This window comes from Drosophila grimshawi, unplaced genomic scaffold (genome assembly GCF_018153295.1).
Source record: "Drosophila grimshawi isolate 15287-2541.00 unplaced genomic scaffold, ASM1815329v1 contig_1377, whole genome shotgun sequence".
NCBI classification, from domain to species: Eukaryota; Metazoa; Arthropoda; class Insecta; order Diptera; family Drosophilidae; genus Drosophila; species Drosophila grimshawi.
In genome coordinates this window covers 17,078,249-17,098,242 of record NW_025062900.1, presented here as the reverse complement: position 1 = coordinate 17,098,242, position 19,994 = coordinate 17,078,249, and the positions used below count along the sequence as shown (strand labels likewise).

Genomic DNA, 19,994 nt, shown 5'->3' with positions numbered 1-19,994 from the left:
AAACACTTTGCTGCGGTAGCACCCACTGCCAATTGACGACAACCGACAACTGGACGTTGAACAAACGTCTGCCGAACAACGCCAGCAGCAACAAGCTAAGCAAAAGCTTTGCAGCACCGTTGTCAATTCGCCGCAACTCCGAAAAATTACTCCATTTGACGCTCTGCTACTGCGAAGGGGCGGCTGCTGCTGTTACTGTTAACTCACAAATTACCCAGGACTTTGCAAGTCTTCTTAAAATATCCTTCATTCTGTTTAATTTAGCTCATGTTATTCTGCAGTTGCGTGAAGTGTTATCTCGAATAACACGATGTTAGTGTGCTATTGTTCCCTCTGTACTGCAAAGTGACTGTGAAGCTACTGCTGTTAAACGACTGCTGTGGCTATTAGGGATATTTGACATCTGTGCGTGTCGTTACTTTTGAAATTGCCAACAGTGCAGTTTTTTCTTTTAGAAATTAACATGTTCGCTGTTAAAAGTAAATCCGACTGGAATCCGAAACTAAGTCTTTTGCATTTGGATATCTTTTTTATAACAATCGCGTTGTTAAAGTGGGAATAAAAAAAACCAAGAGTGCAAATTATTTAACCAAAAAGTGAACTAGAAGCAGCCAACAGTTTTATGCGCTGTCGTCAGTGTCAAACAATTGTCAATCTCGGAAAGATAAATTCGGCTATTTGTGGCAGACTCATAAATTCAATGCAACAGAAGGCTGAAGCAACTCCGATGCTGACATACAAAAAAAAAAAAAAAAAACAAATGATCCTATACATATACATATGATTGTCGTTATTTATGGCACAAAAAAGTCTGCATTTTTGGACACGCTTCAAATCCAAGCAACAAGCTGTGAGAAAAGATAAACAAATACGGTTAAAACGGGTTAAGGGATAATCAGTACAAAAAATGACCGAAATTCGTGTACACACTTAAATGCGATTTTCCTAAATTGCTCTTAAGTCAAATAAAGCTATAAATGTTGATAAGAACTTCAACATTTATATTGCAATGCCTCAAAATCAACAAATAGGAAAAAGAAATAACAAATTTTAAACACACTTTCACTTTTTCATACAAAGAGAAATTCTACACGAAAATTCGCTATGCATTTAGAAATTTTAAGATTCAAGTCGAGGTTCATTTGAGTGCCATAAATCAGGAACTCGCACAAACAAACTAAAACTCTTATTTTTTGTCCGGAACAGGAGAGATGCTGTTGGCAAGCGTTGGGGCATATAAATGGCATCTTTGACTATTAGACTGTCATTGCACGTAAAACAAACTGCAGATTTGGCATTCTATGCCACACGAAAAGCAAATTAAATATTTTCAAAATGACTGCAAGTGGCATGTTGCAAGTCTCGGTGCATTTTCGAGTTTATACAGCAACATTAGATTTTCCAAACAAACATTTCCGTATTTTATAGATTATTTCTAGAGCTCAACCTGAACTCTAACGAAATGTAGATAGAATGTTGGAATAATAATTTTTAATCAAAAAATATATTCTTTTTTCAAAGTAGAAGTTTAGTTTTATTTTCATTTTTCGTATTATTTCGCATTTTATATATTTTGCCAATATCCCAAAAGCACTTTATTAAATATTTTAAAGAAACTATTTTGTTTTTCGTTTAATAAACAATTTCAATATTATTGAAATACTTGAATTTTATAAATATTAAACATAAAATAATGTAGAATATAATTTAAATATACTTGTAATATAAAATTTAATCTTAAATTCCAATTAGTATACCTATTTACAAATATATGTAAAAAAAAATAAAATATCCTTTAAAGCTTAGAATTTTGAAATAAATATCTATATTTACAAATCAATTAATGTAGAATTTAGCATTCATATTTAAACATTATTCGGTACTTCTAAAAGAGTGATTAAAAGATGAACATCGAAATGAATTATTCATTTAGATTTGTTTACTTGAATTCCATTTGGGAAATGAGCGCAAATTTGAATGCACTTGCCGACATCCTGTATTCAGGCTTGTGCCATCCTTACACATACGCTGCTAGTTGCAGCTGCTAGGAGCAAATAAGGACCTAAATCGGCGAGTGTCAGACGCACGGCAGCAGAGCCATTATGCATAGCGACGACGAGGCAGCTGCAAACACCTTTTGTGCGAGTGCTTTCGCATATATAAAAACAATTTTTTGTGAGCTTAATTCTTTTGGTATGTTTTCTTTTTTTTCTTCTTTTTTTGTCTTTTACATTTCAGCTACATTTGTTGTGGACGGCAACGCGCCTAAACCATTTATGCACATTTGCATAACTAAAACGGAGCACGATGTTTCCATTTAACCCACTGAGCTCATTTCCCGCCAGCAAAAACAGAACCACAACATACAAAACACAAGGATACAAAAGCTAACAATGAGACCTGTAGCGCCATATTTAAAGGGTGAGAAAAGCTGGAAGGGAATAAGGATGTGAATGTGGATGTGAATGCGGCTGCGGATGTGAATGCGGATGTGAATGGTCATGTGTAAATTTGGACAGGAGTTAACCGGGCAAACGTAGAGCACACATTTGCGCCCTAATATTGCAACTCATCTTGCCGAATGTGTTTTGCACTTCTTCGTTTTTGTATCCTGTTTGTTGGCACAGCAAACGAAATATTTGTTTGCGGAAATCATCAGCATCAGCATATCCGTTATGAGCTTACTTCCGAGAATGAAATTACGTAAAGCTAGACACTTTTGGAGTGTCTGTAAATCTTAGCCGTACTCATATCAAGTCTCGTGAGTGTCTCCTGCAAAAACTCTTCCGTTTTTGTTGTTTCACAAATTAAAAATGTGAACTAAAATCTGAAACTTGTGTAAGTTTCATTATAGCATACATATTATAAATAATTACTTAAATTATTGCAAACTAAAATGCAAAATAAAAAGGCTCAGTTCATGTCAACTTAAAATATCGTCGAAAATACATAACGTATTTTATAGATGACACTTGTATTAGCTAATAAGTTTGTGGCTATAATCAGCGTACATAATTCAGAGGCACACAATAAGCCATGACACATGACTCAAAATGGTGAGTAGGGAATATGGTAGCAGATTCTGGTCGAAAAACTAACGAGAACGGAGAAAAACGAGTGGCGAACGCAAATTGCCAATTATGGCTAGAAGTGCACGCATTTGCTGATTTATGACATGAACGAATCTTTGATATACATATGTACATTTATTTACAACATAATTTCACTCTCTCTCTCTCTCTCTCTCTCTCTCTATTCTTGGTACCTGTATGGAGTCCTGGCCAAGGGACAAATGCCTCCAATTGTGGCTGTTGCACGTGCCTTTACTGAATTTAATATGCCCTCCTTGGCATGACAACAATTTATGCTGCCACCAAACGGCTGCTTGCCAGCATATGCAATGTTCATATATATACGTACAGACACATATGCATACATATATCTACAAAATTCGCATAGCTGGCCAAAAAGGACTCCGATTAGTTGCCGGTTAGGTTTAATAGGGAATCATATTTATATTCTGTTTGAATAGAAAAAGCGAGTATATTCCTTTATAACAACACAATTATTTAAGGGTTATTGCACCTATTGGTTTGGTAAATACATATATAAATAAATATATGTATATATATATTGAATATGTATAAATAATGTATAAATAATAATAACATAAATAATAATATAAAAATCATAGTTTTTGTCTTAATTCCAAGGTGAATTTTTCTAAAATGTAGAAATAATATACTTAATTTCAGATAATTTCACATTTACATATAATTTGATTTGAAAACACGTTCGATTTTACAGACAAAAGATAAACTCTAAAATACCAGTGCGGAGAGCAAATTTCATTACTATATTCCGAATTTCAGATAGGATTTTTTCTAAGAATAATAGTCAGCATTTCTACATTTTTGAAATAGTTGCCATTATTAAAATGGTTCTTGGTTTCGGGCGATTTAATTTGTAGCTCGATTTTCTAAATCTTACAAAGAACTTTTCCGTATTCATCGGTTCTTTAAGGAAATAGTCCGGCGAACATCAGAGTATGGCAAAGTAGACGTTTTAAATGTGCTTTTTGTTATTGGCTCGAGGATGTCAGTTTATAAACATTTAAGCGGCTTAACTCGCTGGCTGACTTATCGCATTGTCATCAATTTGGTTAAGTAGATTTCCTACTGCCAAAACGTAATAGTATTTTTATTTGGTAGCAAACTGTGCAAGGAGCACGACGTGAACGTGGATATGGAGGAGGAGGCGGACGAGTAGGAAGAGCTGGTTGCTGTGGATGGGATTGTTGATTGAAATTGCTCACGCCCCATGTAACTCGAAGGAAGGACATCTAATTATTGCATTGATTGAAAACGAGTTGACTGAGTGTCGACGAAAGGAACATTTCGTTTTCCTGAATAAAAACTATTGCAAAAACACTTTTGCTAGCTGGCGATGTCTGCACTTAGGCACAATAATCAATCACGTTTATCTGGATAATTGTTTGCTTAACACAGGAATGGGCAAATATACCCATTTCATTTTCAATACACATTATTTGCGCTCAATTTCCTTTTGTTCATGCATATTATGTACAAATTCAAATAACTTAAAGCTGGCAATCAAACACGATGAGACAAAAGAGTTGTCTCTGTCCCCATACAATGTATGTCTAATACTGTGCATATATAGTATATATATTTATCAATGTATCCACTTGAGTCGAATTGTTTGCGACAATCAAATATTTATTGAAAGTATTACGCAACTGCTTTGTTCAATAGTAGAGCAAACTGATTGGCTTTAAATTGAAATCTGTTGTCTTGACACTTAAAGTGACAACTTTACTGAATTAGAAGCTATATTTTCTGATTTATTTTCAAGTAGCAATTTTTATTCTTCAAGTTATTTAAGTGGAGCTGCTTGATTAGCTTTAAAACCTTTACAGCTTGATGACTAGAGAATAAATACTTGTCAGGACGAAAATCTTTTTTAATCTCTCTCTCAATCTCCCTTCCCACACACACAGCGGTCATTATGGTCAACATACTTAACAACCAATTGGCACAGTTCATCTACACACACACAAACATAGCTTAGTGCATGTGTGTACGGCATAAAGAGGGTAATTTGTGTATTTTGCTGAGCACATATAAAAACGCTCACACAATAGCAATAAGGCTTCCGATTTGGATTCGGAATTATCTTCAGATTTGCTTATTTGCGCTCGTTTGTTGAATTGAAATTGCTTAATTTAGCAAATTATTTGGTAACAGTTTGTTGTTTTTTGGCCCGAACGCATACACACTCTCAAATCGACATTGGAAATAGACGTAATTAGCCCGAATTTGGTTTCTTGTTTGTGTTTCGAGAGCATATTTGCCTCGATTCTGCGTTCGCAATTTTCGGCCTTTGGTTAACCCAGTTCAATAGAGTGCTATTTTGTTGCTTGGCAAATGTATTTTAAAGTATAACATTGTTAAATTTAATATACTAAAACACGCATTACTTTATATCAAATTTGACCACACGCATATCATCGGCAACCGTTTTCAGATCCTCAATGTCTCGACGGAAGCGATAGGTGCCAATGTCCTTGCTGGCCTTTTCCGGTAGCTTAATTTTGATGCCCTTGTACTCGAAGCTTCCCTCTCGCTTCTCGGGCACCTCAAGCGCCTTCTCGCGTTTGTACTCATTGTCATTGCCTATTTCGATGTGTTGCGAATTTGTGTGCAGAGCTGGGCCCAACTCATCCTCATCAATGTCCTTCCAGCCATCGATTTCAATCGGCACAACTGGGTTGCCATCTCTGTCGAGCACTTGTGAAGTAGCTGATCCGTCTATATTTGCCTCACTGGATACTGAACTCTCTGGCTCTGTGGCTGCCTCACCAGTTTCAGGCCCAACTGTTGCGTTCACATCGCCAGCGGGTGTTATGGACGACAACACACTTTGCTCGAGCGATGGCATTGTTGTCAGAAAGTTGCGCGAAAACTCTTGATCTTCTTTGGCCAGATCATATATGTTAATGTCGCTGACCGAAATATCGCTATTCTCCGCATCTGTTAGCCTAGACAGCAGCCTCAGACAGGTTACAAAATTGGCTTTCGAAGTGTAACCCGAACCATTATTACGGGGCATTTGAATATTATTGCGCAGCCTGGCTAAGCTCCGGAACATTTTAAATATTTTCTTCTGTCTGCAAAATCACAAGAATCCCAAGGAAATATATTTGATTACAATTTTTTTTTTCAAAATTCGAGCTCATAATATGCCGAAACCAATGTGTGGTATGAGAATATTATTTAAATCAACTAACTCCCGAAAGACAGTGAAGTCAATTTCATCGACTGCTTGAATTTCTAAACCAAAAAATATTTCATTAGGACAAGTTATGTATTATAATTTAAACCGTACTTACTAAGTTGACGTAATTTAATAAATGGAAAGAAATGAAATAAAATTGGTTTTTATTAAAAGGAAAATCAAAGACAATCTTATTTCTTAATGTGAACAAAAATTCAGCATAAATTAAAAGTCTGTTAGGGGCAATCAAAAATTATAAAGCATACTTTTAGGATAAATAAAAAATCCAAAAACCAAATTAGTCTCGGAAAATCAAAAGTTGTAAAATCAACAGTCTGGGACAATTACTTTCAAGAAGAATAATTCTTAATTGTCCACATCATTGCAGATTTATTGAGGACATAATCAGGTCCATTCTGGGATGATTGCTTGGGAAGGATTCTCAACTTCGATTTGATGTAAAATCAATAGTTTTGGGCAAAAAAAAACACAAATTTTCTATTATGTTTAAACATTTTATTTTTATTCAACATGTATTTAAGCATATAAATTCAAATTTTTGTCTTCTGCGCCTATTCACAAATATAAAGGCTATTTGGGCCCCCTTGTTCATCAGAAATCCATTCGAAATTGATCAGGATGCCAATTTGGAAACTTAACATTCAAGTTGATGTCCCTGAAGTTAGTCACTTGTCATCGAAATGAATCTGTAAAAAGAATAAATAGTTTTAAGTTGCATGAATAATATGAACTGGTCACTAAAAATAACTTAATTATAATCAGCAATATCAATTTGATAAATCAGTCATGGATTTCAGGTGACTATTAATGATTTAACTGCACTTACTTAATCCTCACTTGTAGCCATGGATTTGCTTTAAAAAGGAATCCTTTGTCAGACAGGTTCTCCATTGGACATGCCTTTCATGTGATAGTCTGAAACGAATTAAATGTTATGTTACAAAGCACTGCAGTGAATAATAGTATTATTAATTAATAATCCAAACGATGCAGAATTTTAGCAACATTTCTAAGTTAGTTCCTATCTCGCTCTAAATGACTCGTCTTCAGCTTTAAAACTGGTAAGTTCGAGGGCATTTTAAAATACCTCAGAATACACCGATTGCAGCACCGAAGCACCGAAGCAGCACTTTCATCTACACTTTACTTACTTAAATACCTCACAAATATAAGAAAATATGCAAAGCTAAACAAACTGCTCTTTATTATATATAACATATATTTTTATGACTGCAGCGGGTCATATTTCAATTAAATAATTTCATATTTTGGTGGGCTTACAGAATATTTACTTACATCTCTCATTTTAAGAGTTTGTGTTTGAGTTTTGAGCCTGTGACTTTTGAGCTAGCTTTGCGCTTTCCAGTTGGGTGCTCTTCATATTCCTCTTCCTCCTCGTGCCCTTCTTCCTGTTTGCCCGTTCGCACTTCTCGATTCACTTTGTAGGCGTCGCTCATGCGTTTAATGTTCTCCTTGTGGACGACGTCATGGTTAACAATGCGGTGCGGATAATCGCTGCCCAGCACACAGCCATAATCTCTCTGTTCACCAAGTGTTGCCTTCCAGGGCTCATAGATGCATTTGGCTGGATATTTGGCCAATTCGGGTACATATTTCTTTATGTAGTCACCTTTGGGATCGGTTTTCTTGCCGAACGCAACGGGGCTATAGACCCGAAAGTACTGATGAAAGAACGCTGAGGCCGACAGCCACATCCAGTTGCCAGCGTTTAGGGCCCAGTCCTGATCCAGGAGCAGCTGCTCGAACACACGCTGACCCTCCTCCCAGCTGATCCAGAGATCGCCGCGTGTCAGGAAACAGGCAACCGCATGTCGCGCCAAATGATGGATCCAGCCCTCTTGGCGCAATTGTCGCATAATCGCATCGATAAACGGATATCCAGTACGTCCGTGCGCCCAAGCCTCCAGATGCTCCGGCTGTTCCTGCCACGGTATTTGCAAGCAGTATGCATTGCCCAGCATCCGATCGAAATTTGGCTCAGCTGCGGCAACTGTGTAATAAAACTCCCGCCACAGCAACTGACCCACGAGGGAAACTGGTGGCTTTGAGTGCTTCGGCTGCCGTGCCAGAATCTCTTGGAGCCGCTCATGGAATAACCGTGCGCTTAGGCAACCAAATTTTAAATACGGACTGAGCACCGTTGTACTGGGCTCCAGTGAATTGGGCGCCGTTTTTGGCTTCTCAAATTTGGCTACCCACTGCTCGTCAGCTAGAGATGCCTCCATGCGACGAAGTGCCTCCGATTCACCTGTTAAATACTGATTCATATGCTGCAACAAGGTGAAAGTGAATCCTTCTCACTTACCACCTGGAAATTTATTGATGCCTAAATCCTCGGGTCGCTTGACTAACTGCTCCAATGTGGGATAGTCGTAAATATCCGAGTCTGCCAACGGTTGCATGCCATCAGGCAGCTTCTTCGGCTTATTCAGCACTTTTGGCAACTTCAATTTCTCCACAATGCCCAAGAATTTTTGATAAGTAATCGGAGGTTTGCCCAGATTCCTGACTATGACCAATTCGGGATTATAGATTGTATGTGAACAATGGGTATCCACTTTTACACCCTGAGAAGCCGCCAATTGCTGTACAGCTGCATCACGCAATACTGCATAGGGTTCAATATCCGTCTCGTAAGTTAAGAGCTGCACTTGCCAACGCTCGAAGAGCCCGGGGAAAATATCAACGGGCTTGCCGCGTACGACAAACAGCCTAGTATTGAGCGCCCTGAGTTGCTGGTCCAGGTCAGAGAGCGATTGCTGAAGAAAGCGCCAACGGTTTGCGCCCACCTGCATCCAATCCAAGATGCCAGGATCCAGGATAAAGATGGGTCGCACATAGAACTTCTCTGGTGCGGCGCGGGCTACTTCGAAAATTTGGAACAGCGCAGGATTGTCGTGGACGCGGAGCCCCTTGCGAAACCAGTGCACCAGGGTGCGACGTTGTGCAGTCATCTCCCAACTCCAAATTATTTCCTCTTACCACTTTCTTGTTGATTTTCAAAAGCAAATTCCGCCTGCTCTTTGATGGGGCTGCCAACTCATGTGCAGCTTTGAAAGAATACCAAGTGGCATTTGGTATTTAAAATTGAGTATTTTGGTATTTTGGTGCACAAGCACCGGTAATAATCTTTTTTTATACAATACACATTATAATTCTATATAAATAATCCAAATGTTTGCGATAATTTACCAAATTAGCACCCAGCCATAGAGGAAAGTGCGCGTTAAATACGATAAGATATACGAGAGTAGTGCGTCTGTGCGCAATCGGCGCAAATCAAAATGGATTTGCTAAACTCCATATTAAACTCAATGGATGCGCCGCCAGCGACAAACGAACAGCAGAAGACGCTGATCAAAAAGCAGCGGGAGATGATGGAGCGCATGCAGAACAAGCAGAAGGAAGAGCTGCTGCGCTTCCGCAAGTATGTTGAGGAGAGGATGGGTCGCTTTGCCAAGGACGATCGCACATGCATCGAGTTCCAGCCGCTTGACAAGGTGCATCGCTCCGTCATTCATGAGATAGCGGAGAATGGCGGCTTCATAGCGATGAGCTTTGGCCGCGAGGACGAGGACCGCCACACGGTCGTCTACAAAAAGGAGCACCCACCCAGTGAGGACGAGATTACAGCACGCCGCAACGGCGACGGCTGGAGCAAGGACATAGCCAAAGAGTACTCCGAACGCCGGCAAGAGCGCCTTGCCCAGGAGCAATCGCAATCCACCACAGCCACCGAGTCGGACTGTAGCGCCTCATGTAGCAGCACAGATCCAGCCCATGCCGCTGAGGTGAAACCGACCAGCAATTACAAAGCAAAATATGCTCACCTCATCGGCGAATCGGCGGCTCTGCAAGCGGCGCGTAAAACGGAAACAAATCAGAGCTACGGCTTTGTGCCCAGTAAGAACAAGAAGGATATGCGATCCATCGAGCAGACTCTGGCAGACATACAGGCCAAGAAGCGCTTGAAACTACAACAGCAGCAACAGGAACAAGAGCAGGAGCAGGAACAGGAGCATGAAGAGCAATAAACAAATGGATCTGTTGTGTGAAAAATAGTTATAGGATATATATATATATATTATGTATGTGTGTACGAATGTTTTGTTATAATCAAAGTTAATCAATGCGAGGCGAGGCGGGTCGATGAAGGCAGACACGTTACTTCCAAATGTTGACCATACACAGACTGTATGTATCTGAAAGCAATTTAAATTGTAAGCCAGTTAAAAATTGAGAGCATTAATTAGCTGCCAGTGGTTTAAATCGAGTTATATCAACAATCAACAAGCAGTGTCCAATTAGCAATTTCTATTTATATAATAAAAACAAAAATCTTAGTCAATAGCAACAAAACGAACAGTGTTGTTTGTTTTCATAACAAAGTCTGCAACTAAAAATTACTGAAGTAGTATTGGAAAATGCTACTCAACACAGTATTTTAAAATACACAACATTTACCAGTGTTATTAGTGCCTGTCAACACCACGTGGAAGTCATTCAGATCGATGTTGGAACTGACGAGGAAATGTTGGTGAAGTTAAAGTGCGCTTGGATTATGAATCTATCAAAGATTGGTTGGTTATAGCCATGTGGCACAACTTCATCTACAGAGAATTGTAAGTATATATTGTATATAATTAATTAAACATTTTTCTTGTGATGATACTTACTGATAGGGACAACTGAATTATGTGATTGATTTATCATATTTATAATAAGCACTGATTTAAAAAATAATTGATATTTCAATCTCAATTCGCTACAATTGTTAGTAACCGCATATTTTATTTATTTCAGACAACGCACTTCCATTTGGAAGTAATATCCAAATAGCAAGAAAAAGCTGAGGAGAAATGGATGTCCATTGGAGCACCTGAAATATCTGGGACACGAGATGATGAAGTAAAAAGTTCATAGTTGTAAATTAACACATTACGATGACTTAACGTCACCAAAATGATGATATCTTAGATAGGGACTTCTGAAATCCATGATCGATTTATCACTTTACTGATTATTTTATTGGTTATTGATAACCAATATTTAATATTCGTATTACTCAACACTATTTAATTATTTTACAGATCCATTTTCCTTAGAGGGAGCGACAATCAATGCCATTAATTTGAGGTTAATTTACCCAAATGGCCATCGTGATAAATTTTTGTGAAATGAAATTGAAAGACAATTCTTGATTATAAAAAGATAAAAAAATATGGTGATAACTATACTTTTGCGTTTCAAAACTGCACCAAAATTATAAAAAACTTGGATTTTCTGGGATTAATAGATTTAGTTTAACTGTTATTGATAACATAATGGACATTTAAAAAAGGTTAACTGTACTTTATGGGCTTGGAATTCCCTTTTTTGAAATTAATAGCAAGCTATGAAAAAATTGGCGCATGAAAAAAAATACATATCTGTAAATTTTGGATAGTGTCGGAAAATGTTGGCGCCATTTTTTTGAACTGTCAGCTGTGAACATGCAACTCTATTACTGGTCAGCTGATTGCCAGATGTTCCTCTCACTGCCAGTAATCAGAATGTAACAATGTGAATAACAGAAGCCAAATATAATAACAAATAAGCATTAACTCAATCGACCGTGATGTGCTTGAACTGAATAAGCTAAACACAAGTGGCCAAATATGTTTCCCACCAAAACGGATTCCCGACGTCGCCTTAATGCCACCGCTTACTTAAATGTTGAAAATACCAAGGCTGCTGCCGACACCACGGAACCAGACGGCTTCGTAAATGAACAATGGACTGCGCCAAATGTGGATGAGTCAACGCCGTGGAAGACAATTGCAATTATAATCACACTGTTCATCGGTGGAACCGTATGTATGCTATACTATTTCAGTAAACTCAGATTATCAACTTTGCACAATTGTGGTCTAGACTTGTATTTGCTGTGCAGCCTTGGATTGGTTGGCGGACGCGAATCAAAATCGCTCCGATCGCATATGGGCGCTGATAATAATTGGTGTACTGACGATAATACCAGGCGGATATTACTTCTACATTCTGTCATGTATTCTGATGCGTCGCCAGGGCTACACAATGGACGACATACGTCGTTTGGGATAATTAAATATTTAACATTTTATTGAATTTTCATTTTCATCAATTGTATTTCTTATGTACGAACATGAAAAACTGCCGTGAGAACTCTGCATTTGTTTATTGTATAAAAATATTGTAAATACATACACGTTATCAAATGTTGCATTGTTTTTGAGAGTTTAGTGAGCGAAACATTTGCTAGCTATTTATATATATATATATTTCACTTTCATGTCATATATGTTGATTATATAGAGCATGCGATTTACATACATATATTATGGCCTTTTTCGCTATGAAGCAAAGTGAGTAGTTTGAGCTTAAATATATATACATGTAATGCTTATTCATTTATAAACAATTGCTTTTCATGTTACAACAAGGCTAAGCTATATATATATATATATGTATATATATATATTGTAGGTATATATTTTTGTATACACAGATTAACAGCGCTATCGCATAGACCAAACCTGATCGGGTACACACTCAGTACTCGGGATACATAATACAGAACGAAACAAATACAAGTACAGATATAACGAAATTTAACTACAAATATGGATATACTCAATTACGGCTCCATAACAGTCACCTCAATAGGCGGTATGAATTTCCATACATGCGGCTGCTGCTCGTCCAGGCTAGACGCCGAAAGTGTGTTTAAATTGGCTGATGGAGATGATAAAGTTTCTAATTGACTTAATTTGGTAGCTTCTGGACAGGAACGGGTCAAAATGCCGCTGCCCTGCTGCTGCGGCCTAGTGGCGCACTCAATGCTGGCCTTGAAGCGACCAGGCGTAAAGAATATCACAGAGCAATTGTGCTGCGATTGCGCCGACTTCTCCAAAACAGGGATTGTAATTCTAAATACAGATAAAATATTACATTATTTTGTGATTATTATAATTTGAAGCTATAATGTGCGTACCGGTTAGGTCCAGAAATTGCAACACGTGTCTCAAGATTGTAGTTCTCCATTCCATTTAAGTAGTCTTGATAAAATTTGATCGTCAGTACCAAATTCTTGAGCGGCTGCAATGATTGATTGGTGAGACTGATGCTTAGCTGTGCTCTCTGGCCAACGGTGCACGTCATCTCGCTGTGTGGCTGCACAGGCGCATCCTGGAAGCTTATATCTAAACAGCAAACAAACACACAATTAGTTAGATTTATATGAATTTCTAATAAATACTTACACCACTGAATAGGAGATACGGTTGTCAAATCAACCATTTCGTGCGATAGGACAATGCCGCGCAATGAGGCAACACCTTTAATGTCTGTGCCCGTCAACAGCCAATTAATCTTCACTCGCTCCGCAATGTGAGTTGAGCAAAGTTTGCTAAGGGCATCGCTGAAGGATAGAAGTTGCGTGCGAAAACACAGTTCTGTAAATTTAAGAAAAGCTTTACCAATGATACGCCAATAATAAAGATTAAAGATTACCGCGCTCCAAATTCTCAGCTACTTCCGCTGCGCGTGCTATGCAAACCTGCTCCAAGGAGCAGCGATCCACTGGAATGGGTACGCGGCAGCTTTCTTTGGCCTCAATGAGTATATTCTTGTTATCAGTGTAATTGAGCGACATTTCTTGAGCGGTTAAATTAGATATGTCCAAAACTAGGTAGAACTGGGAAGCGCTGCGAGGTAGTTGAAAGTTAGTATTAAGAATGATTGAAAACTCTGTTTACTTATGTACATCTCAGCGGGCAGTACATCCCAGCTAGTAATCTGGGCACTAGGAAGCAGTTCCAAATTAAAGGACACGGCACACTGTCGGCAATAGCCGGCGACCAAGGCCTCTCCACCAGAGTATTTGAGACGCAATTGAGCCTCAATGTGTTGGCTGCTCTGTGCGGGCCGTAGATTGGGCAATCCACCTACTGCGCCCGGTTGAACATTCAACGAAGCCAGCGACTGTTGGGCGCCAGATAAGGTTGAACGAACATTTAAATTCTGCGACTCCTGCTGGCGACGATGATCCGGTGAACCGACACGCATGGGAAGACTGGCATGGCCAGACATGTTGGAATAGGGTGATAGCGATGAGGCTCCATGTTCGTTGGAAGCGCCACCAGAGTTTGAATGTACAGAGCCGGCTGCCGGGGGCAGGGGGCATACAAAATCAGCATCCGCATAAATATGTAGTATAAATTCAATAGTGCTCAACGGAGCAACTGGCAGCTGAGCCTGCAACGTATAAATAATTGTTTTATTAGTGGATAATTGGCACAATTGATGGAATTAGCATACCTGCAGTGCCTTGTCATCAATGCGAAACATTTTCTTTTGTAGCTCCTGCTCCACATTTGAATTGATGCTCACTTCAAGGTGCTCTAGCGGCAACGTATCGCTCTCATTCCTAACCGTAATGGTGCAACTCGAGGATTCACCATTGTATAAGGTTAGGCTGGCAGATGTGACCACAATGTCCGCTCTGCTCATATTGCTAAAAGTGGCCGTCTGTGGCAGCGATGTCTTAATGGCGATACGTGGCAGAGCAGGTATCACCTCCACCAGGTAGTTTGGAGGCAAGTTGCGTCCTCGCATGTGCTTCAGCCGACAGTTAGACTTGACGCCCAACGTATGCGTGCTGTAGCCCTGCAGATCCAGTTGGCCAGTCTCAATGGGCGTGCCATGCAACGAGATGTGGGTGGGCGCATGCGGTTGCAAGATAATGGTTTGGGGCAGCGATTCAAAGACGACACCATTAGTAAGTAAACGCATATCGGTCACGGGCAGCTCAAACGGCAAAGGATTGCGAAGGGTCACACAAACCTCGCACAGATCGCTTTGCACCCACAGAAATGCTGGATAAAACTCAAATTAGTCCTTTTTTTTTTAGTTTGTAGGCTTTTTGTGATTAGCTTACCTATTTTATTTTTGTTCTTCTTCTTGTCCCTGCTATCGACCGAGTTAAAATGAATAGGCGTAAACAGAAATGGCCCGCTGTCGGCTTTGGCAATCTTGATCCGTTGCGGACGCAAGTGTGGAGGCAGATCCTTGACCACAACTTTCATGCAGTAGGGCAGATCGGTGAGATTGGCGGGCGGTATCACAGTCCCATTTTCCAGCACCAGAGGCACGGGCGAACCTTCGCATTGTGCGCTCAGATTCTACATGAAATCAAAAGAATTCATATTACATTATGAATAAGAGTAAGCTTAATAATAGATGTAACAAGTTTTCAAAGCCACACCTGCAACTGGACAGCCATTTCACTTTGCTCCGTTGCAGTCATATTGCCCCATTGGGTTTGGAGCAGAAACGTCATATGGCGGGTGGCTAGTGCAGAGTGTCCCAGACGTCTTGCTGCAGTTATGAGACTCTGCAGCAGATCTATTTGCAGGGCCGGCCAACCAGCGGCATTTTCAAGCACTTCAAGGGAATCCAGCGATAGCAGATAGCCAGTAAAGCTGCCCAACAATAGGCGATAGCTCTGCGTCCAGTCTGGCGCCTGACTGCCCTGGTGGACATGCTTAAGCGCGGCCAAGCGCTGAAAAAATGCTGCCTTGCGCTGATATCCGATCTGCTGATATAGTTCCGTAATAATTTCAAATTGTTTGACACGCTCTGGCTCACTCATGCTGAGATTAATGTAGAGAATATTTTGAAGGAACATCGCCACATCCAGGGGACTATTCTGTTCAATACAAATGCGGGTTGCCTTCAGTGCCGCCTCCGTCTCAATTGTGGCCGCGTGTCGGTATTTGCTATAATTGATTATCGCCTTGCGATAATAATTGGGTATTTCCTCCGGCTTGAGGATGTTGCCGGGAAGTTCGCCGTTGCGATGACCCATTGGAGCTACCGCCGATATTGTCGATGTCGAGGATGAGGATGTTGACGTTGTGGGCGTGCCCGACGCTGAGGAATTGTTCGTCAATATGGATGACACCGACGAGCAGGAAGATGAATGTGAGGTGAGCGCATCTGTGGTTGTTGCAGCGGTGACATTTATTTTCTTTGTTGCATCGCTGGCACGCCACTTTTCCGGCGTTTTTCGCAATGGTGAAGTGCCTAAAAGATCACCCAAATCGGTAGTTACAATATAAATCGAATTTATCAATTCCAATTGCAACTTGCCCGTTTCCTGCAGCGATGCATTTCTGTGCAGGGTTTCAATCTCACGCATTTGTGGATAGAGGATAACAGCCGACGCTGCACACAATCCTTCCTCGCTGGCGCCCACCCACAAGGAGTCGCCTACCGAGCGCAGCGTCTCATTGGCATTGTGGTACAGACTCAAGGCCTCGTCTAAGAGGCCAGCTTGCAAGGAAAGATCCGCCAGATTCTTCATCACACGGCCCACACAGCGTTTCCGATTGTTTCGCGACTCCATGTCCAGGCCCACAAAGTCCCGTTTCTCGAAGGGCGCCAATAGCAGACTGACCTTTTCCGCCTTCTCCCGCGAACGTTCCAGGCGCCGTGACTCCAGCACCCAAAATAATGCATTCAAAAAATCACCAATTCGCGCCTCCAGATCAACGCAGCTGTCCTGCTCGCGATAGAAAAATGCCTGCGACTTGAAATTCGATGGCGTGGTATACTCATCCTGGATGCGACCTGGTTGACATTCCTTAGTTCCCGTATCTGGTCGCACGCCGTGCTCACCAATTGTCTGCAGCACCGCATGCTTATTGTCCACGACGCTTAGACCATCCTTCATCTGGTGATTTATGATGGAATTGCTGTCGGCATCGGGTCCAAAGAAAATGGCACGCGACTCGTATAGTGTGCTGCCGTAGCGCACCTTCAGGGATTCGTGATGGCGGCACAGCTCATTGAGTTCCGTTTGATTGTCAAACTTTCCAATTGTGACGAGGCCCAGTAGACGGCGATGCGTTTGAAAATCACCCCAATCATTGTGCTCCACGGGATGATCGTGAATGAACCGAAAATAAACGTTGCGCACATTGCCGCTAGAGTCTAGACGAAAATGGAATTATCATCATAAGTCACTTAATTTAAGTGGAATACTAATTGAAAGTGTGTCGTACCCGTTACTTTGATATTATTGACACGTCGCACCTTCTCGAAGGCCCGCTGTAAAATGCGGGCTCGTGAAGGGCCTACGCCGCGTAGCAGCACCAGCAGGCAGCTATGATGCAGGGCATTCTGCTCATAGTCCAGCCGCGATATAACTGAATCCACGCCAACATTAGACGCTCCTGGTCCCGATACGGCACGCATTTGGGGACTTCACTGTTTTTGCCTCCCGTTCTAGATACTCAGACTCCACATTTCCACTAACGTTTAGTGCTCTTCGTGCCGCTGCTACTATGATTTGCCACTGGCATTGACATCGATGTGAGTGCCTAAATTAATTGCTATTGTTTCGCATTTAGTTGTGAGAAATGAGGCACAGTGCGATAATTTCGGATCGCCTCCCCTTTTTTATTATTTCACTGATACTGAGTACTTTCACTGTTCAACTTTCCTTACTGTCGTGGACATGCACTTGAGTCTGGGGGTGTGCCTAATGACATGTGTATGCAAGAATAGGGCAATCAATTACGTAAATATCACAAAACCAACAGAAACTAAACGCAAGTTAAATTTTATTAGAAAGAAATCAGTGCTCAGCTGCTGCTACTCACAGTGAATGCCAAAATCACAAAGTTCATGCGAATGGTTTCGTTAACAGAAGCCTGTTAATAACATTCAACAGAAACGATAAGCGCACTATGTACTCAGATATTTATTTATATTTTATTGCGTGTAAATACTTTATTTAGTCGGTCAGGCTTTTTTTTATAAATATAATGAGTATAGATGGCTTTTGTTATATATGCATATTAAGGGAAAAAAAAAGGGAAAAGGGAAATATATTGCAACACCCAACTAATTTACTTATGTTAATATTGATGAATATTTTAATTATTTTTCTGTTATGGTTTAAAATGCATGATTTTCTCTGAAAATATATCTGAATTTTGTATCCCAAAAAAATGCAATTGGGAACGGTTAAAAATTGTCCACTGCTATAATTTGATTAAAATTTAACCGATTTTCAAAAGCAACTTATTAAAAAAATAAACATACGAATGTTGAATAGAATTCAATATAAAATGAGTCTCAAATGCAAAAACATCGATATTATCGTTAGTGAAATGGAGGAGTTTCCATCACTATTTTCAAAAGTAAACAAATAAGAAATTCCAATGAGTATAGAAACTATAAAGAAACCGACGAAATATGAGTAGTCAAATAAAAAAATGCACCGGTTGCCAATTATTAGCACATGATTTTATGGAAATTATATTAGATGATGACAAATTAACAGACTTTCTAATAGGACACGGTGTCATCTGCGCTGAAAAATTTTGCGAAATTTGCAGCAAGCCCTGCCGCCTTGTTAAGTTGAAGGACAATTTAGTTTATCGTTGCCGCAGGACTCGCATTATTGCAAAAAATAAGAAGCGAAAGAAAGCGGCGTGTGACTTCATGCAGAGTGTAAGGAATAACACTTATTTTTCTGGCTCCCAATTGTCGATACGGGACATATGCCTCTTCATGCATTACGAAATGATTGAGATCAGTCCCATAACGGAGTTCCTCAAGCAGGAATTCAATTGTAGCACGGACACCGTCATCAACTGGAGACACTATTTGCGTGAAGTGTTCGTCGAATGGGCAGCCGACCTCAATTGCGGCAAGCTGGGAGGACCGGGAAGAACTGTCGAAATTTATGAGTTGATGGTCAGCAAGCGTAAAATAAATCGAGGGAAATTAAAGGATGGTCAATGGGTTCTTGTTGCCTTTGAGCGAGATGCGAAAAAGCTCTATATTAAACCCATCGAGAATAAAACAAAAGAAGATCTTTTGGGAATATTACAGGATAAAATTGAGGATGGTACGACCGTTATCTCATCTTACAGTTGCCTCGAGGACGAAGACTTTAGGCTCATTGAGGTGAACCATTCAATTTGCTTTGTGAAGGGACACACAAAACAAGTCGACAATATCTCAAAATATGCACGCAAAGATCTCGGCTACTTGGCGAGCTTTGTGTTTAAGGCGCACTACCCCAATTATCAGGACCGGTTCCATAACTTCTTGACCAAAATAGCAAAGCTTTATGAAACGCAACAAACAGAGGAGCAGGCAAGCAATGTGAATGCGGGTTCTTAATATATTTAAATTTAATAATTGTATTTACGGACACATATTTAATTGCAGCATGAAGATAAATTGATTGGCTTGGAGATTCAATTCTGCCAACAACAGGATAGTAGAAGATACTCTTGTGATGTGCAACAAGGATATAGTTAAAAGTTTGACAAGTCGTGATGAAATGTGCTTTCGCGATGGAAATATTTTTTGTTGCTGACAGCATGCACGTTGCATAAAATGGATATTGTTTTATTGAAGATAATTCGAATAAAACAGGCTCAAAAGTAGGCGAAGCACTTTTTTTTAGCAACTACTCCAACCGCCTTTTGTATTTATTTGGTAAAAGAAATTATTCAAAGCTGGTATCACTGCTCGCTTTCAATGCTATCGATACCAGCCTGGGTAGTAGGGGTATTATTACGCAAACTATGGCAGATTAGAAGCCATAATATTGA

At 40.0% G+C, this 19,994-nt stretch overlaps 6 protein-coding genes and 2 non-coding genes across 11 annotated transcripts; 5 read left to right on the top strand and 3 right to left on the bottom strand.

Annotated features, from left to right (window-relative positions):
• Nucleotides 1-5,450: 5,450 nt before the first annotated feature.
• Nucleotides 5,451-6,279, bottom strand: LOC6562884. Its single transcript, XM_001987866.3, has one exon. It carries the CDS (start codon nucleotides 6,169-6,171, stop codon nucleotides 5,497-5,499), a length of 675 nt encoding a protein of 224 aa, XP_001987902.1. The 5' UTR covers nucleotides 6,172-6,279; the 3' UTR covers nucleotides 5,451-5,496.
• A 556-nt stretch (nucleotides 6,280-6,835) lies between these two features.
• LOC6561627 (cryptochrome-2) lies at nucleotides 6,836-9,394 on the bottom strand. 2 transcript variants are annotated; one of them, XR_004365107.2, is made up of 4 exons: nucleotides 8,645-9,394; nucleotides 7,615-8,587; nucleotides 7,145-7,233; nucleotides 6,836-7,004 (listed from the first exon to the last, which is right to left on the bottom strand). XR_004365107.2 is itself a non-coding variant. In XM_001987867.3 (2 exons), exons 1-2 carry the CDS (start codon nucleotides 9,291-9,293, stop codon nucleotides 7,620-7,622), a joined length of 1,617 nt encoding a protein of 538 aa, XP_001987903.1. In that variant the 5' UTR covers nucleotides 9,294-9,393; the 3' UTR covers nucleotides 7,549-7,619. The 2 variants fall into 2 exon arrangements, 1 of the variants encoding a protein (XP_001987903.1); XM_001987867.3 differs by lacking the exons at nucleotides 6,836-7,004; nucleotides 7,145-7,233 and having other exon boundaries at nucleotides 7,549-8,587; nucleotides 8,645-9,393.
• A 68-nt stretch (nucleotides 9,395-9,462) lies between these two features.
• Nucleotides 9,463-10,691, top strand: LOC6561628 (sperm-associated antigen 7). Its single transcript, XM_001987868.3, has one exon. It carries the CDS (start codon nucleotides 9,624-9,626, stop codon nucleotides 10,371-10,373), a length of 750 nt encoding a protein of 249 aa, XP_001987904.1. The 5' UTR covers nucleotides 9,463-9,623; the 3' UTR covers nucleotides 10,374-10,691.
• Nucleotides 10,692-10,855: 164 nt separating this feature from the next.
• Nucleotides 10,856-12,575, top strand: LOC6562667 (transmembrane protein 230). The gene is made up of 4 exons (XM_001987869.3): nucleotides 10,856-10,961; nucleotides 11,143-11,247; nucleotides 11,430-12,191; nucleotides 12,253-12,575. Exons 3-4 carry the CDS (start codon nucleotides 11,997-11,999, stop codon nucleotides 12,439-12,441), a joined length of 384 nt encoding a protein of 127 aa, XP_001987905.1. The 5' UTR covers nucleotides 10,856-10,961; nucleotides 11,143-11,247; nucleotides 11,430-11,996; the 3' UTR covers nucleotides 12,442-12,575.
• On the top strand, nucleotides 10,996-11,074 carry LOC116805356. Its single transcript, XR_004365144.1, has one exon. It is a non-coding gene; the product is annotated as a small nucleolar RNA Me28S-Cm2645 (small nucleolar RNA).
• Nucleotides 11,296-11,363, top strand: LOC116805354. The gene has a single exon (XR_004365142.1). It is a non-coding gene; the product is annotated as a small nucleolar RNA Me28S-Cm2645 (small nucleolar RNA).
• Nucleotides 12,576-12,614: 39 nt separating the features above from the next.
• On the bottom strand, nucleotides 12,615-18,032 carry LOC6562668 (protein brunelleschi). Its single transcript, XM_001987870.2, has 10 exons — nucleotides 17,424-18,032; nucleotides 16,510-17,352; nucleotides 15,623-16,443; nucleotides 15,296-15,539; nucleotides 14,677-15,233; nucleotides 14,123-14,613; nucleotides 13,870-14,063; nucleotides 13,620-13,811; nucleotides 13,352-13,559; nucleotides 12,615-13,286 (listed from the first exon to the last, which is right to left on the bottom strand). Exons 1-10 carry the CDS (start codon nucleotides 17,614-17,616, stop codon nucleotides 12,995-12,997), a joined length of 4,035 nt encoding a protein of 1,344 aa, XP_001987906.1. The 5' UTR covers nucleotides 17,617-18,032; the 3' UTR covers nucleotides 12,615-12,994.
• A 536-nt stretch (nucleotides 18,033-18,568) lies between these two features.
• On the top strand, nucleotides 18,569-19,858 carry LOC6562580. Of its 3 annotated transcripts, none has more exons than XM_032736234.1 (2): nucleotides 18,569-19,530; nucleotides 19,606-19,858. In XM_032736234.1, exons 1-2 carry the CDS (start codon nucleotides 18,622-18,624, stop codon nucleotides 19,696-19,698), a joined length of 1,002 nt encoding a protein of 333 aa, XP_032592125.1. In that variant the 5' UTR covers nucleotides 18,569-18,621; the 3' UTR covers nucleotides 19,699-19,858. The 3 variants fall into 3 exon arrangements, with proteins under 3 accessions (XP_032592125.1, XP_001987907.2, XP_043070457.1); XM_001987871.2 differs by having other exon boundaries at nucleotides 18,606-19,539; nucleotides 19,606-19,837; XM_043214522.1 differs by having other exon boundaries at nucleotides 18,606-19,549; nucleotides 19,606-19,837.
• Nucleotides 19,859-19,994: the final 136 nt, after the last annotated feature.

What these genes read in the sequence shown, in the direction of transcription:
- LOC6562884 (XM_001987866.3), bottom strand. Translation starts at nt 6,171, where the DNA reads ATGTTCCGGAGCTTAGCCAGGCTGCGCAATAATATTCAAATGCCCCGT.
- LOC6561628 (XM_001987868.3), top strand. Translation starts at nt 9,624, where the DNA reads ATGGATTTGCTAAACTCCATATTAAACTCAATGGATGCGCCGCCAGCG.
- LOC6561627 (XM_001987867.3), bottom strand. Translation starts at nt 9,293, where the DNA reads ATGACTGCACAACGTCGCACCCTGGTGCACTGGTTTCGCAAGGGGCTC. An exon ending in CATCAATAAATTTCCAGGTG is followed by an intron (nt 8,588 to 8,644) that starts GTAAGTGAGAAG and finishes AGTATTTAACAG; the next exon opens with GTGAATCGGAGGCACTTCGT.
- LOC6562668 (XM_001987870.2), bottom strand. Translation starts at nt 17,616, where the DNA reads ATGCGTGCCGTATCGGGACCAGGAGCGTCTAATGTTGGCGTGGATTCA. An exon ending in GAAGAACAAAAATAAAATAG is followed by an intron (nt 15,234 to 15,295) that starts GTAAGCTAATCA and finishes AGTTTTATCCAG; the next exon opens with CATTTCTGTGGGTGCAAAGC. An exon ending in AGCTGAGAATTTGGAGCGCG is followed by an intron (nt 13,812 to 13,869) that starts GTAATCTTTAAT and finishes TTAAATTTACAG; the next exon opens with AACTGTGTTTTCGCACGCAA.
- LOC6562580 (XM_001987871.2), top strand. Translation starts at nt 18,622, where the DNA reads ATGAGTAGTCAAATAAAAAAATGCACCGGTTGCCAATTATTAGCACAT. An exon ending in CAGAGGAGCAGGCAAGCAAT is followed by an intron (nt 19,540 to 19,605) that starts GTGAATGCGGGT and finishes ATTTAATTGCAG; the next exon opens with CATGAAGATAAATTGATTGG.
- LOC6562667 (XM_001987869.3), top strand. Translation starts at nt 11,997, where the DNA reads ATGTTTCCCACCAAAACGGATTCCCGACGTCGCCTTAATGCCACCGCT. An exon ending in CACTGTTCATCGGTGGAACC is followed by an intron (nt 12,192 to 12,252) that starts GTATGTATGCTA and finishes ATTGTGGTCTAG; the next exon opens with ACTTGTATTTGCTGTGCAGC.